This window comes from Rhea americana, unplaced genomic scaffold, assembly GCF_003343005.1.
Source record: "Rhea americana isolate MKP2758 unplaced genomic scaffold, rheAme1 scaffold_102, whole genome shotgun sequence".
In the NCBI taxonomy this organism is placed as follows: domain Eukaryota; kingdom Metazoa; phylum Chordata; class Aves; order Rheiformes; family Rheidae; genus Rhea; species Rhea americana.
In genome coordinates this window covers 2,035,812-2,050,788 of record NW_028185062.1, presented here as the reverse complement: position 1 = coordinate 2,050,788, position 14,977 = coordinate 2,035,812, and the positions used below count along the sequence as shown (strand labels likewise).

At 45.2% G+C, this 14,977-nt stretch overlaps 1 protein-coding gene across 3 annotated transcripts; it reads right to left on the bottom strand.

Moving 5' to 3' along the window:
* Positions 1 to 1,066: 1,066 nt before the first annotated feature.
* On the bottom strand, positions 1,067 to 12,705 carry ZFYVE19 (zinc finger FYVE-type containing 19). Of its 3 annotated transcripts, XM_085306514.1 has the most exons (11): positions 12,483 to 12,704; positions 11,924 to 12,045; positions 10,054 to 10,107; positions 9,337 to 9,494; positions 8,229 to 8,374; positions 7,233 to 7,344; positions 6,427 to 6,636; positions 5,840 to 5,919; positions 4,991 to 5,101; positions 3,432 to 3,574; positions 1,067 to 1,998 (listed from the first exon to the last, which is right to left on the bottom strand). In XM_085306514.1, exons 1-11 carry the CDS (start codon positions 12,534 to 12,536, stop codon positions 1,926 to 1,928), a joined length of 1,263 nt encoding a protein of 420 aa, XP_085162640.1. In that variant the 5' UTR covers positions 12,537 to 12,704; the 3' UTR covers positions 1,067 to 1,925. The 3 variants fall into 3 exon arrangements, with proteins under 3 accessions (XP_085162640.1, XP_085162649.1, XP_085162655.1); XM_085306523.1 differs by lacking the exon at positions 4,991 to 5,101 and having other exon boundaries at positions 12,483 to 12,705; XM_085306529.1 differs by lacking the exon at positions 1,067 to 1,998 and having other exon boundaries at positions 3,450 to 3,578; positions 12,483 to 12,705.
* Between the last annotated feature and the right edge of the window lie 2,272 nt (positions 12,706 to 14,977).

Genomic DNA, 14,977 nt, shown 5'->3' with positions numbered 1-14,977 from the left:
TAAGTAACTTGTCAGTGTAGGCTGATATACTGAAGAGAAGCAGTTGTAAAAGTAARGATTAAAATGTCTATTAACTACTGAAGCCCAAAGGGTTTCAGCAAGAAACAAGTAGCTCAGTTCTAGGTTTAGAGGAGATACGAGAGCAGATGCTTGAGTCTTCTCCAGTACATGCAAACTACAAAGGATTTAACCTAAGACAGAATTTTTAGAGGGCTGTCTAAGTGTCAGACTAATTCTAGGAATTATACTTCTTCATACCTATTTGACSAGGATAATATCAAAAGGCCAGAATTACATTTTGTTTTCATCTTTTAAGACTGCAAGCTCTTTAGGGTAGTAACCATCTAATTAAACTTAGTGTAACACAGGCTTTGTTGTCAGCTTTTGCATCATAACTCAGGAACTTTCCTCTGTGCCTGTCTCAAAGAGAGGGCACTGGTGAAGCAAGGACCATCAGGTGTTGTTCTTACAACTTGGCCTTCTCAAGAGTCAGGTTTTGCCACCCCTTGCTAGCAAAGTGTTCCGGGAGCAGCACAAAGTGCTCTAGCAATTCTTGCTGGGATAACCTGCAATATTACTATTCTACACCACCTGTGACAGGCTACTGCTGAAACCCCTGATACAGTCCCGCATGTTATCAGAAACCTGCCTTCAGTAACAGTTTAAATTATTTGCTGTGCTCTGACCAGGGTTGGTTGACATGCAGGCAAATGCTTTGTTTTGCCAACTCATCTAGAGGCAGTGACCTTCAGCACAGGGGCAGGGCAGACAGCTGGGAGCGGCAATGTCTAACCAGACAGGCAAGATTCATCGGAGGTTCTCTGTCACAGAGAAATTCTTCATTTTTTGCTACCCCTGGAATTTGTCAACCTTAGACAGCTTCCTCAGAAGTCACATCATAGTCCTGGGAAGAGCCCAGGTGTAGTGTAAAGCTGATGTAGTGAAAATTTAGTCAGGTATTTGGAGCAATTCTGGGTGCTCTGGTCACTGGCATGTGCCATTTGCATCAGGACTGTCTCCAGGGTTGGATGTGAGCATATCAGAATGAGCTCCTTGCATAGCCAGATAAAGAGCATAAAACATGTACTATCTTTAATCCACCAGGGCATCTAATAATGAGAGCTAAACTCTGCTTTTAGACAAACACAATTCTTACAGACCAATGTGCTGCTCTCACAGATTACACGGAACTTATACATAGTCACCGCTGCCGACAACGCAGTGCATCCGTACCAGATTATCTTTACAAASTATCCGGCAACTACACAAGCAGCACTGCACCATCATTGGAGCGCAACTCCCCTGCACCTTTCCAGCAATGCCAGAGAAACATTTTTGGCAGCTTCATGATCTTTCATTTTATTGCCTGAGCAACATGGCACTAGGACTGAGATCCCATTACAAGTGGCTGACAAATTGTAAAGGGTTATCAGGCATTCCCAGGGAAGACTTTAACCACAGGCCTCTGTAAATACATTTTGTTATGCTTTAGAAATTCTTATTAGACATGTTATCAAGACGTAACAGCTTTTTTTAGTGCAAAGTGCTTTGCTGCCTGTTGAACCAATGTGTGAGCTGTTAGCAGAAGCAGGAAGTTATTTACCAGTCAGCCAGTACCAGCTTAAACGCACGTCTTTACTGCTACCCACATTGCCTTATTGTCTGTATTTGAAGATTTGTATCTTTCTCCTCATATCAAATCATCATTTATCCCACGCACGTGCTGCAAAGCCAGCACTCCTCTAGCTGTTTTCCTGAGGACAAGAAGTTATGTGTGCTCCAAGCCTCTCTCAGATTACAGCACATCCTTTAACTGTCCAAGACATCACCCATTTTGTCTGCAAATCCACTTTGCATCTTCCCATCTGGCCAACTCCCTGTCTTCTCCAGTTCTTCACCTCCTTTTCTGCTCATGAGGAGTATGATCACTTCTGCTTGCAAGGAAGATGATAGCGGGAGGTGTGGTGGTCCTTCAGGTCAAACTCATCATGGCCTTCACTGAGAAAAAAAACCACAAACTGCTGTGAGGAGAAAATASCCAGGTACAGCACCCGTTCTAAGACGCTGCACAAGATATCTCCCGGCACCCCTTCCTAGAAACCTATCCCAAGGGCTAGCTGAGAGGACTCCACTGGCAGCCACATGGACTGACTACTTGAGATATTTGCTTGTAATAGAAATCTCTGAGGTACTTTCTGGAGARCCACAAAGCTCTACTCTTAACTACCAGAATTGGAAATGGCAGTAGGCCTACTGCCTACTTTCCATCTGCCCATCTTTCCATCTCCTTCCTTTTTTAAGGGATTCACATAACCAATTGCTCATTTTCAGCACTATGGCTATGATTCCCAGGTGCGTTAGCAACTCCCATGACAACAGCTGAAACGAGAATCTGCTCCATAAACTCTGCAAAATGATTGCTGTGGCTAAATTACAGTATATTGGCAGTCATCTTAACCATGCTTAGAAGCAGGCAGGGTTAAGACACTAGCGCTCATTTGCGGCATGCAGCTGATGCACTCATTTTCCTGCCAGTCTACTGATTCTGCTTTTACTGATGCTTTCTGTCTGAGCTGGTTTTTTTTGTTTGTTTTTGTTTTTTTAAATATCTGGCATTGCCAGTCACATTTCCTTACATTTTAATTTGTCTCTCCCACTCCATTCCCATCTCTTTGCAAAGCCCTCTGCAGGAAATGACAGAACACATGTAAGATCATCTTTTCCTCTCTCAACTAGGTCCTCACCATCCTGCTGTCTAAGTGTCTACCAGCTCTAACGTGAAAACCCAGTCAACTCCAATGCTTTTGACAAAGAGAAGCCACACAAGTTGTGGTGAATAGCTTTTTATCCAAAGGAATTAATATCCAGAAGTACAGACATACAACTTTTTGTCAGAAATAAAGTTACAGGTGTTTAAGAATTAAGGTTACAGCTACTGCAAGATGTGACTGAGGGGATAAGGTTCTTCCAGATACATTTCAGCAGCCAGACATTTTTAAGACTTCAGGGCCTCAACCTAAGAAAAGCCTAAGGAATTTATACTATCTGACCTCACCTCTTGTGAGAATCCAGCCCAGATCATTTATCATGTTTCATGAACAAGACACAGAATTGCTGAACTGTCTTCTCACTTATCCTGTCCCATGCAATGCAGCACATCAGCTGTTTCAGAGGACACTCAGACAACACGCCCAAACATACACTGGAGCGGTACAGAAGGAACATTTCTGCCTAGGTCCAGTTTAGTCCCTAAAGCCAAGGGTAACTACTGATCTCAAACTATTTTCTTTAAGTACTAGCATTCAATTCACTGTTGAGTTCCTCATACCTCCCTTCCTGCTGTCTTATTCTGCCCAAAAGGAAGAACACACACAAGCGGCCAAGCTTCCCTATGGCCTGCCTCTCAGACGAAGAAGAGTTGCGGGGGTTACCGAAAGCAGCGCTGGCAGTAGAGGTCTCCATCACAGCCATGGCAGCGCAAAGTGGCATCTTCATTGCAGATACAGCACCAAGGTAACTCCTTCTCATCACTGTCATCTGAGTTGGCAAGAGCCATGGTGGCTGAAGTCTGGCTCTACCTCAGAAATARAACAGAGATGCAGAATTTAAACCACAACAAACATACAGGACTTCTATGATAATATGTGGTGGCCACAGTGACATGTACAGTCCAAAACTGTTCATTCTTTGCTGATCCTGAAGTCTGTGAAATGGACTGGCCTAGAGCCCAAGGTTAAGCTGCATATATATGCATCTAGATTGTTAAATAAAAAAAACAAAGGCACTCACTTGCATTTGCTCATGAATCTATATTGCATGGACAGTAAACAGCTATTCATCCTCATTTGCTGTCTACAATATAAACCATCATTATCTGTCCTGTGTTAAAGGCTGGAGCCCAGATCATCTGGCACTCACTGCAGCAATACCCAGTGACAGGCAATCCCTGCCACAAAGGCAAGTGATCAAGCAGCTTTGCTGAAATGGTCTGTGTGAAGGGAAAGCAGCACTGAAGGAGGAGTGTATCATTTTCTCCATGTCACAGAAGCAAAACTGAGGCACAAAGAAAACGATTTGCCAAAGGCCCCTGTGACCGATCTGTATCTGAGGTTAAGCTGAAAAGATCTTCCAAAATGATGATCTAAAATCTATCCATAAAGTCTTCCTTATCTCCTTCTGCTTTACAGAGAGTCTTTACCAAAATGAACAGTCACATTTACACTGGGACACAGTGCAAGAACACTGGCAAAGGCAGCTTCCTAACACAACAGAAAAAATATGGCACTAGCATTTAAAGTACAAGGTTGCACACCTGAGATGGATGTTTTCAGTAACACTTACAATTGATTTTTTTTTCCACCAGGGACAGGCCTGTCAGCTGTCTGTGAATCACAGGCTCATTTAATTCTTGTGATATACATTAGAGGTGTATGCATCTYCATAATAGGCTAGAATCCATTCTGAGCATATGATATCTTATAATATCAAAGAAAGGAATTAGTAATAAGAGAACACAGGCACTTGATTACTATCTAGAAATTCTATTCTGGACCTGCTGAAAGCACTGGCAAACCTTCTGCTCACCCTGAATCAGGCTCTATGGTACTAGGTCACAGCTTCTTTGGTTTAATTATATAGTGATTAGTTAAAAATCCCTTCTCTAATATCCACTTCAGCAGACCTATGCTGATCAACTTTTCTGGCTTTAGAGAACACCATTCCATCCAGCAGAAAGCAAGCCTGAAAGGAACTGTATTCCAGAGAGCAAATCCTTTTAAAAGTACAAGATGATTCACATCTGTGCTCAAAGCTGGTCAGCTTTGCAGAAGCAGCTGAGATGTTTGCCTTGTTAGCTTGTCTGCCCCAGGGAATCTGGATGGTTGTTTTTTCTACACCAGTGCTAGGGATACAGCAGATTTTTCCTGCAGAGCTGTACTGTCTTGGGATCCTGGAACGTGTCACTGCAAGAAACCCTGGACAGCTCACTGACCTTTTGTTTTGCTTTCTTGGGTAGGTTCTGCTGCAAGCGTCCTGGTTGGCTGTTCTGATCTGGAGGTATATTGAAGCCACTTGCTTCATCCAGGGCTGCTTCCTCTGTGAGCTAGTAACAAGGGAAAGCAAGAAGCCTGTTGTTTCAAACACCTTTGGGAGCCTCATTCGAAGCTCTAAACCTCCTTCCCTTCTCCTTGCCCTCATGCAATAACCGGGATGAGAAGTCCAAATATGCTTATGTGGTATTCTCCTGACAGACATGAGCTCACTCTGAACACAGTGTACGCACTGTGAACAGTCAGCCTGGCAGCAGGAAGCCTCAGCTAATATACTGTGCCTTGCAGTGCAGCTGTCAGCAGACCTTTAACATCATGCTAATCACACTTGTGTGGTCTGTCATCAGCCAAGAACATAAGCAGGGCAAGCTCACATCTGCCTGCAAAACAACCCACAAACATTGCAGAGAGAAATCTAGGCATGAGCTGTGCTAAAGAAAAAYGTGTCTCATCATCCACATTCCAGCTCAGTGGGAGGAAGAGATGGGACAAGTAGCAAGGAAGCGCCAGCAGGTTTGGGACAGGGTTGGAGAGCGAGACAGACCAGAAGAGACACTAAGCATGAATGAGAAAGTGAATAAATATGACAGACTAGTATTAAAGTCTTTTATCTCCTGTGGCTGAATGGACCCACAGTAGTTTGCACTGGAAAAATACTGAGTGGAAGAGATGAGACTCTGCACAGGGACAGAGAGAAATCATTTGCACGTTCATCAGATTAAAAAAAGAAAGAAAGAAAAAAAGGAATGATTGAAAGGAAGGTAAACAAGGCCACAGTGCCCACTTCTGACCTGTTTTAGCACTCTCCGAATAGCTTCCTCCTCATCCACTTCCTCATCACTGTCAGGGAGCTTATAGTTTTCCAAAGTAACTGCAGAAGTAACAGGTAGAGATCATGACCCACACCCACTTCACACCTTGTGCCCACTCATGTTCTAGAGACCATCCTCTGTGGGCTGAGCTCCACAGAGACTGGCACTCTGGCTCTGGCATACACAGACAGCTCCTTTCCAGACTCTTCAAAAGAGGCATTACTGTTTGCTTGTTTTTAGTGTCAGAAGGGGGAGGAAAAAAGAGCTTTGTTTTTAAAAAGTCTTATTAACCTCACCAGAGCATGCTAGAATTATCTGAAAGAAAGGTGTAAGACAAAGGAGTCTGCCATTACAGCGCCAGCCTTGAGCCTCAAATTAGAGCTTTTGTACTGGATTTCATGATGGATCAAGCCATACAACTTTACACACACAACAAAAATCCCAGTCTGCTTCCTGCAGAACCCAGAGAAATTAAATGGATCAAGACTCTTAAAAGAGAAGAAAAATTGCTCTGTCACAGGAACTTGGTTACCTCTTTTGGCACTGTATTCTCCTCTATTACCCACCTTTCTCTGGGTCCTGGCCTCTGAGTGCTGCCAATCTCTTGGCAACTTGTAGGATCTTCTCCTGCCTAGTGTTCTCTTCCCACAGTTCAGAAGCAGCCTCTGCCAGAAGCCTATTCTTCTCTTCCTCTAGCTGTCTTGGGTCCAGATTTGCAGGGCGAATCCCATCATCACTCTCCCGATTGAGATCATTCAAGCTTTGGCCATTAGCAACTGCAAACAGACACAGAACACACTGATGACTCAGTAGCAGCCTTCCCTGGGCACAGCCAGCACCATTAAAGCAATGGCATGGGAGCACCTTGTTGCTCTTAACTAATTGGGTTAATGATGGGAGAAAGCATGCCACAGCTGAACCCACACTATACTTGTAGAGAAGCAAGTGAACTACATTGCACTTTACAATGAGATTGCAGGCAAAACACCTCAGCTGGGAAGACAATGGTATCCCAGATCTCTCTCTCTCTCTCTCTCTCTCTCTCTCTTTTTTTTTTTTTTAATAAAAAAAAGGCAGAGAAGTGCAAAAGCTGCTCCCTAGGGAATGGTCACCTTACAGAAAGAGAGGAACAATCTGAGTAATACAATCCTGAAAAGAAGAAACCACCTCCCAGGCAGAGACGAGGAGACTCGGTGTGCATGCAGCTGGGTAGCTGGCTGTGCTTGGTCAATTTGGAGGTCATAAAGGAGAGATAAGGACAAACTGGACACTTAACTCACCTATAAACCAGATAGGGAAGTATGTGTTCCCTTCCCACTACAACACACACATTAGTGGATAGAAATAGATCACTAGAAGCCAAAATAGATACCTTGAGGCTGGACTCCTGGACTGTAACACTCAATGGCAATTTCTTCAGCTAGTTGAGTTAATAGGTCATCTGTCTGCTGGGTAAGACTTCTGGTATCAGGGGGCTGGTGCACCTAAGAAACAAGGGAGAGGGCACAGAAAAAGGCATGAGAAGAAAGGGACATACTCAAAGGAAAAAAGGGGTAACAAATATCATCCTAGCTGGGACCAAGATAAAAGGATGCCTCCACTAATCTTGGGAGTCTCAGCTCTGGTATCTGGTGTGAGGGTTCATTCTCAGAGGTGTCAAATGCACATGACTAACTGCAGTTACATAAATAAGAGGCACTGAATGTGCAGGAGTAGATACTGYTGAGTTCCAATCTCAGCTCTGCCATTACCTCCAATGTAAATAAAGTGCCATTCTCAGCAGTGCCAGCCAGCAGCTCTCACTGCAACACATGAAAAGAGCTGGGTGTGCAGCACTGCTGAAAAAGGAGAGCAGGGAAAGAACTTCTCAGGCACAATCATTCACACAGGCTTGAAGGCACAGATCCACCCTCTTCCTCTACAMTCTCAGGCTAGCCACTTAACCTCTGTGCTTCCATCTCTGGATAATTCACAGGATTTTGCCCAGCTGGGATGCAGCAAGTTGTGGGATACAACTAGAAGGCAGGGCAGATAAGGCCCAAACAGAGATGAACAGGTTTGAAAGTTTAGAAGTCAGGCCACTTAAGAATACAAATTAGTCGAGGAGAATAAACTTAGCATCAATTGTTAAAAACAAACACATCAGCTCTGCAACAGACTCCATTTATATTGAAGCAGTGTACTGCTGCTTATTTGCTTCTGGATGACAATCACACAAACAGGAAGCAAAGATTTCTGAAGTGAGCCACCTGAACACAAAAAAGGTGAGGGAGGAGGACGGCTGACATGCTTCAGAATTCCCTAGGGACACCACAGCTGCTGTGCCAGCTCAGATGACATTGCCAGCCAAAGGGCTGAGGGAGCTTACTGGCCTGGGAGCCTGAGAAGGAGGGTCTCTCCCTTGCAGGACAGCCAAACGGTCCTCCATTTCCTGTGTGGATGGCACAGGTCCCYGGCAGTCTTCCTTGAGCGCAGCCAGCCTAGCTTCAATCTCAGCCTGAGAAGGGATGGACTCTGCAATTCAGACCAACACAAGGGAAGAAGTCATTCTGCTATTGAAAAGAAATAACTTAAAAGTTTTTTTTTCTTAAAATTGTATTTCTCGTTCTAGAATCATGGCCTGGACACCTGAGCAAAAGCCTCCCTCAGCCCCTGATCTGAATGGGCTTTATACTGCAGAGACTAGGAAACTGTCCTAATGCTAACTGCTACTCTGTTTTTTCCCCCGAGTCATTGCCTCCTYCATCATTTATCTCCCAGCCATAAAATGAGTTGTCCCATGGAATAACCCCATTTGACAATCAGCTTACTACAGATAGGCAGTGAAATACATGAGTCACTTATGCAGCAYAGTCCACTACTCTCACATTCATTACTGCATCCTATCTATACTGGACTGGAAAAAGCMTGCTGGAGCATGGTCCTGTCTCCAACACAACCAAGCAACCACTTTGCACAGTGTCATTTTTTAAATAGTTTCTTCTACCACAGGCACCACAAAGGGGTCCCAGAACATAGAGAGATGTGGACTAGGATCAAAGTCCCTTTTTTCTCTTCTCTGTAAGGCAAAACCAGTCAGAGCGCTGTCCCACAGAAATTGATACTGTGCAGCCCAGCAAAACAACCCATAGGAAATCTTCTGCAAAATAATTTGGCCAAAGCTCTTCATTTCATTCAGCTCCTGTGTTTGACATGGGCTTTTTTACCCAAATCAATGATTTCACARAAGGTGATCTCACAGGTAAGACATTGTCCCAAAACTGAGAGGTAACTTCAAGAGAAACCCCAAGGAAAACAAAGAAATAAGAMTATTAATCTAAAACCACTGCATAATCTAGCCACTGTTCTGACCAGTTTATCCCTCTGATTATCTGACGCGCTCTGAAAGACCACCGCTTCCCTCCTCCCTCCAGTTCCATGTTTCCCAATTAACAGTGTTCCCACACTGGGAATCTCCAGGGTCCTCTGAAACTCACTGGGTTTCCTTTCCTCCCTGAGCCTTGCCAGTCTCTCTGCAATAGCCTTATCCTCTTTTGAGAATCCATGGTATCTGGAGCCTGCTTGACATGGTTTCGCAGCTACCTTCTGCTGCCCTTTTGGCTGCTTTTGCTTAGCCTCAAAAGCTGCTACACGCCTGTGACAAGGATGGAGAAAAAGACATGACATAGCTGAGAACAGACATTTAAATCATGAGACATGAAGTCAGTCTCTGTGAACCCTACACACTATTTGAACAAAGACGGTGTGGGACAGAATAGAGACCACTCATTCCTGCACCATGTTCTGCCACACGGGCAGGACGAGGTACTCCCAAGGAGTAAAGAAAACAACAGCCCAACATAACAGCTCACATGGCACCGTTTCTGAGGACACGGATAATATTTCAGCACCACGCTGCTGTTTCCAAGCCAGCCATGCTCAGTCACAGCTGAACACAACCAGGTGGCAGTTCAGCAGTCTACTAAAAAGTAAAAACAAAAACAAAAGAAAACAAACAACCCCATGCACACGTGAAACCCAAGCAACTCTCAAACATCAAAACAAAAGCTCCAATCTTAATCTAATTCTGAACAAGCAAATACTCGTGTTGCAAAACTCAATTTTGATGGTCCCTATGAGGGGAAAAAGGAGCAAGAACCTAAAGGCTTACCCGGTGGCAGAAGCCAATGGATTATTTAGTAAGTGCAACTCACTTTTTGTAGTTCTCTGGTGGTGACCATTTTGCTGAACTGCTTTGAGATCCCTCTCTGGAAGGCAAAAATAATGCTCTCTGAACTCAAGGTCCTGGCGGTGGTTCAGTCATCTATTTTTTCAAACCAAGAGAAATTAGCACATGTGTTTATCAATCTCTTGGTACAATCCTTTCATAACCTCATTAATATGGAGAGTGATCAGCTTAGGAAAGGTAATAGATGATATAGCTGCCTAGGACAGCATGGGACCTAATTTCTGGTCCTTTGTTTCTACTGTTTCACATCTAGACAAGATTTCATTTAATACAGTCATCAGTGTTCCAAAAGAAAAGAGGGTGAAACACCCTTGCCTCTCACAGTCTGTATCTCCCAGTTCAGAGAGCAGATAGAGAGCAGTTAGCTAAGACTCCCAGTGCATTTAGTTCCAATACAGCAGAACACTCTGAAAGGAGTTATACCATGCAAAAAACACAGAATGGTATAACCCTAACTCTAAATGAAATGCTATAAACATTGTTATATAACCACCAATGTCATAGTGACATCTTCTASCACACTTGAACACTGCATACCACAAACACATCTTGTGTAACTCTATGTTGTGACTTGCTGCATTAGGTTAAGCAGCTAAACTACACTTATATAAGGTCATTAGTACATTCTATTCATTCTTAGAAGTTACAGCTACAAACACATCCACACTGTGCTAGAGACAGTATAATTACAAATGAAGGCAGTGTTTTTACTGGACTGCTTTCCTATTCAACATTTTCAGTTTTGAAAGCTGTTTCACATGGAAAACATCATTACAGGCAGCTTACAGAACTGCAGCCCCATGTAGCTTATCTATCTGCTCTCCAGTAAGAGGATAATTTTTTCTTCTGTAACTCTATAGTACTGAAATTAAACAGATTAGAAAAAAAATCAAAAGAAACATGAGGAAAGGCTGACTTCTTTTCTGGATACTTCCGGAGCTGTTAAGGGAAATCAGAAMTTTTCCAAATAGAAGGACTGTGAGTATTGTACTTTCACCATCAATAACCTCATGGCACCTCAGAAGCAATCGCTCTTGAAAATAAAGACTTCTGATAACATGAGATTCTTCCTCTTTAGACAACTATAGAGCCAGAACAYTCCCCAATTGCTGGTAAAAATTCCTTTCTATATAAGAAAAGTGGGGAAGAGAGGTAAGATAAATGCAAGAGAAGGGACAGAACACAGAAAAGAATTGGTAAAGAGAGAGGTTCTGGTGTAAACTGTGCTTGTGTTATTTGTGTATGTGAACAACGCAACTGCTACTGAATTCCATCTTTTGTTTCAACAGCCTACCTACAGATTATGTTTATGAAAATATTTTTTTCTTTTAAATCAGTTCTACACTACAAAATTTAGGTCTTCAGGCTACACATAGCAGAGACCTCTCAATAACGAGGGGCTGTGTCACTCTTTGCCTACAGAGGTAACACTCTGAACATCTCTGTTGCCAGGCCATTCGATTACTACACAACAGAAAAGCCTGCGAGGGTTTTCAGAAGGGCGTACCTTTCTAGGCACAAACACTGTGGGGCTTTGCCTGCTCCCACCTGGCAACGATASCRAAGGTCCATCCATGAAGATTTAAACCTGGCTCTCTCAGACTACCCTGTCACCATGGAGAACATCCTCACAAATGCTGACTTACACGTTCTGACTGAATAGCCCGTGAACAGCAGTTCAGTAAGGGCCCAGCTTCAAAGTCCAGCATACAGGCGGTGTGTGCACACAAGYGCAAAGCTGACTCTCACAGAGCAATCCGCACCACGACACTGGAACCCAAAATGCAGAACCAAAGCAGGACACTGCGCTTGGTGAAGAAAGACTCACATCTTACCCAGTTAGTTTTCCGTGACACTGCTTGCACACCTTGTGCTGGGCGTTTCCGCAGCGGGGCACGACAGCGCTGAAGCTAAGGCAGCCAGAGCAGAACGCCCGTCCGCAGCTCTTGCACCCACACTGAGGAGACACAAGGCAGAGGCAGGACAGGGCTTCGCACCCCCTTTCCCTGAAAGGCCTTACTCGGGAGCAGCTGCCCGGCCAAGGGGCAGCACTGCGCCACGGAGTGTGTGTGTGTGTGTGKGKGKGGGGGGGATTCCTTCCTCCGAGAGACCCACCGAATTTCGGGTTAGGGGGATGACAAATCAGTTTTTCTTCTTGTTGTTCTTTACAAAAGGGTTCAGCGGCGTTCGGGAGCTGTAAGAGCCGAGCAAGCAAGGAAAGGGCCGCTGCGCCGCCCTCGCAGCGCCGCCCCCGCCCGCCGCTTCCCCGTGCCTGCCCCACGGCCTGGCGGTGCCGGGGCACCGGCCGGGCTCTGCCTCGCAGCCGCCCCCGCCGCGCTCGGCCGGGCCGCCAGCGAGCGCGGGCCGCTCTCGAGCCCGCTGAGCCGAACTTGCCTCTTTCCTGAAGACCGTGAACTTGGACGCGCAGCCGTAGCACCTGTTATCCATGGCGCGGCGGGMACCCGCCGCCCCCGCTACACCGAGCTCCGCAGGCTGCTTCCCGCCTCTGCGGTCCCGCTTTAACACAGCGCTACGACAGGCCGCCGCCGCCGACGACCACAAGCGCCAGGCGCSGCTCCCCCGCCTCTCCCACACCGGCCGTGCCGCCGCGGGGCGGCACCGCGGCCCGACGGGACTTGTAGTCCTTCGGCCGCCCCTCCCGCCGCAGCCGCGCGGCACTGCGCCGCGATAAAACTACATTGCCCAGGGCGCCGCGCGGCGCTCTTTTCCACAGCGGGCCGGCTGGGAGCCGCCAGCTGCGGCAGTGCCCGCGGGCCGCGCGGTGCATTGTGGTACTTGTAGTCTGGTGGCGGCCGCATCCAGCCCCGGGCGGATGTTGCCCGTGGAGACTCCATTTCCCGGCAGGCAGCGCGGCGCGGCTCAGCGCGGTGATGGCGGCGTGAGGGGCTGGTGCGGCTGTTGGCGGAGCGCGTCGCAGGCCCAGTGCCTCCAGATCGCCGCCGCTCGCACAATAGCGAGAGCGGCTCTTGCTTTTGAAACGGGACCAGCAGTCTGGGCTCTGGAGTGACCGTTATCAGTGCTTCCTCGCTTTCWGGATCTTTACCTAAGGGTCTCGTCGTTTCAGGGTGGCGTCGCGAGCGCGTGTGCCGGCCTGCGCCGTGCCGCTCGTGGGGTCTGCGGGGCGCTGCGTAGTTGCCCGTTAGCTGCTGCTGGCTGCATTTGTTAATAAGAAAAACARTGCGTTTTCTAACTTTGACGTAGTTGCGCTTAAGTTATTACTGTCTGAAACCTGCCGGTGAGATCCTGTTTCAGAAGAGTGGGAAGTCAGCTGAAATGAGCTGCAAAACTCCAGTTAACTCTAGCTAGTGTTTCTCCCAGTGTTTGTTTACATACCTTGAAAAAAAGAAATATCCTAAAATATTTGCTCCCAAAAAGTGTTATTAGATGTAGTTTCAGGTACCGTAGGTTCTCATGAGCCATCTTGTTAGTTTTATGGGTTTACATTTTACATTTTCCTTTCTTCACTTACCAGTTTAATWGGTAAGTCCACACTGTAAAGTCCTRCACAATTAAATTGGGAATCAAACAGATACATTCAATGAAGTAACTCATTAATTACCTGAACAAAACTAAAGTTGAAAACTTCGGGTTTTCTCCTTCAAGCTTTCTTTTTTTCTACAGCGAAGAACATTAGGAGAACATTTGTATAAAACTTGGAAACTAACATTTGGGCCTGTCCAGCAATTATAACAGAGGCCACCTGAAAATTCCAGATACCACAGGCACAAAACAGAGAATCAAGCCAAATATAAAACACAGGAGTGAATAAAATAAAAGACTTAATTTGGCTTTGCCTTCACAGCTGAGCTGGTCAATGGGAAAAGAGGAAGAGAACGTTTCAATTTATGTTATAGTGCAATTTACAGACTGACAGGTGAAATTCAGGGTGCCTATCCTTAATATAAAATATTGGAAGCAACGCAAAGAATATTTATATTCTGAGAGCATCACCATACAAGATGAACAAGAGTGAGCAAGCCAGTTGAAGAAATTCAACTTAATTGTTTAGAGAAGCCTCAGCACAACTAGTGGAACTGACAGTCGTGATCGTGGGAAGATTTCATTCCCTCTTTACTGGAGTTTTGCTTATGGAGAAGTGGGAATAGCGCCGTCGTGTTTCAGCTTCACATTTACATTTACGTACTAGTGACCACCAGGTGGAGCCTGGCTTCCGTATAGCCTTTGCAGGTACTTCACCGGAAGACTAGTTGGCAGTCTTCTGCAACAGCTGCAGCTTTTTTTTCCTTTMTTTTCTTGCATGCGGATATTTCCTATGATAAAGGGAACTCAGATTATTAAAATACTGTGTGGTCATTTAATCCATAAGGTTTGCAGTTTGTTTAACGTGTAGGAGAGAATAAACAGTCTTTGGTTAATATTCCTTCATCTCAACAAAACTCAGTTGTTGCATAGGAAGTTGTACGTTCTCTGCCCTGAATGGTTTTGGCTGCAAATATTATATTCTTTGACTTACTAGAAGAYTGTACCTAAGTGTGTGGGACTGGGTCTTGATGATCTTGGGGCTTGATTACTATCATACAAGGCACCTAGAAGTAAATCTGGCCTTAAAAAGTTCAAATTGATTCAAAAATGTGACTCACTGTCCATTCAGTCTCCCAGGCTGTAATGTTTCTCCTTGCAGTTCARTGTGATAAAAGGGCAGATGACTGCATTGAAATTGAAAACTGAGTTTCAGTAGTCTTTTGCTGTTGCAGTAGGCTCATTTACTTCCAAATGAGGAATCAATTGTACTATCAGCATGCCAAAAGCTGCTTTAGTTTCTGTCAGGCCTGAGGGCTTTTAGTCGTTCAAGTGAATGTTGGCTCAACCACAGTTATTTACTTATGTAAGGGAAGTGTGTTTTAAAT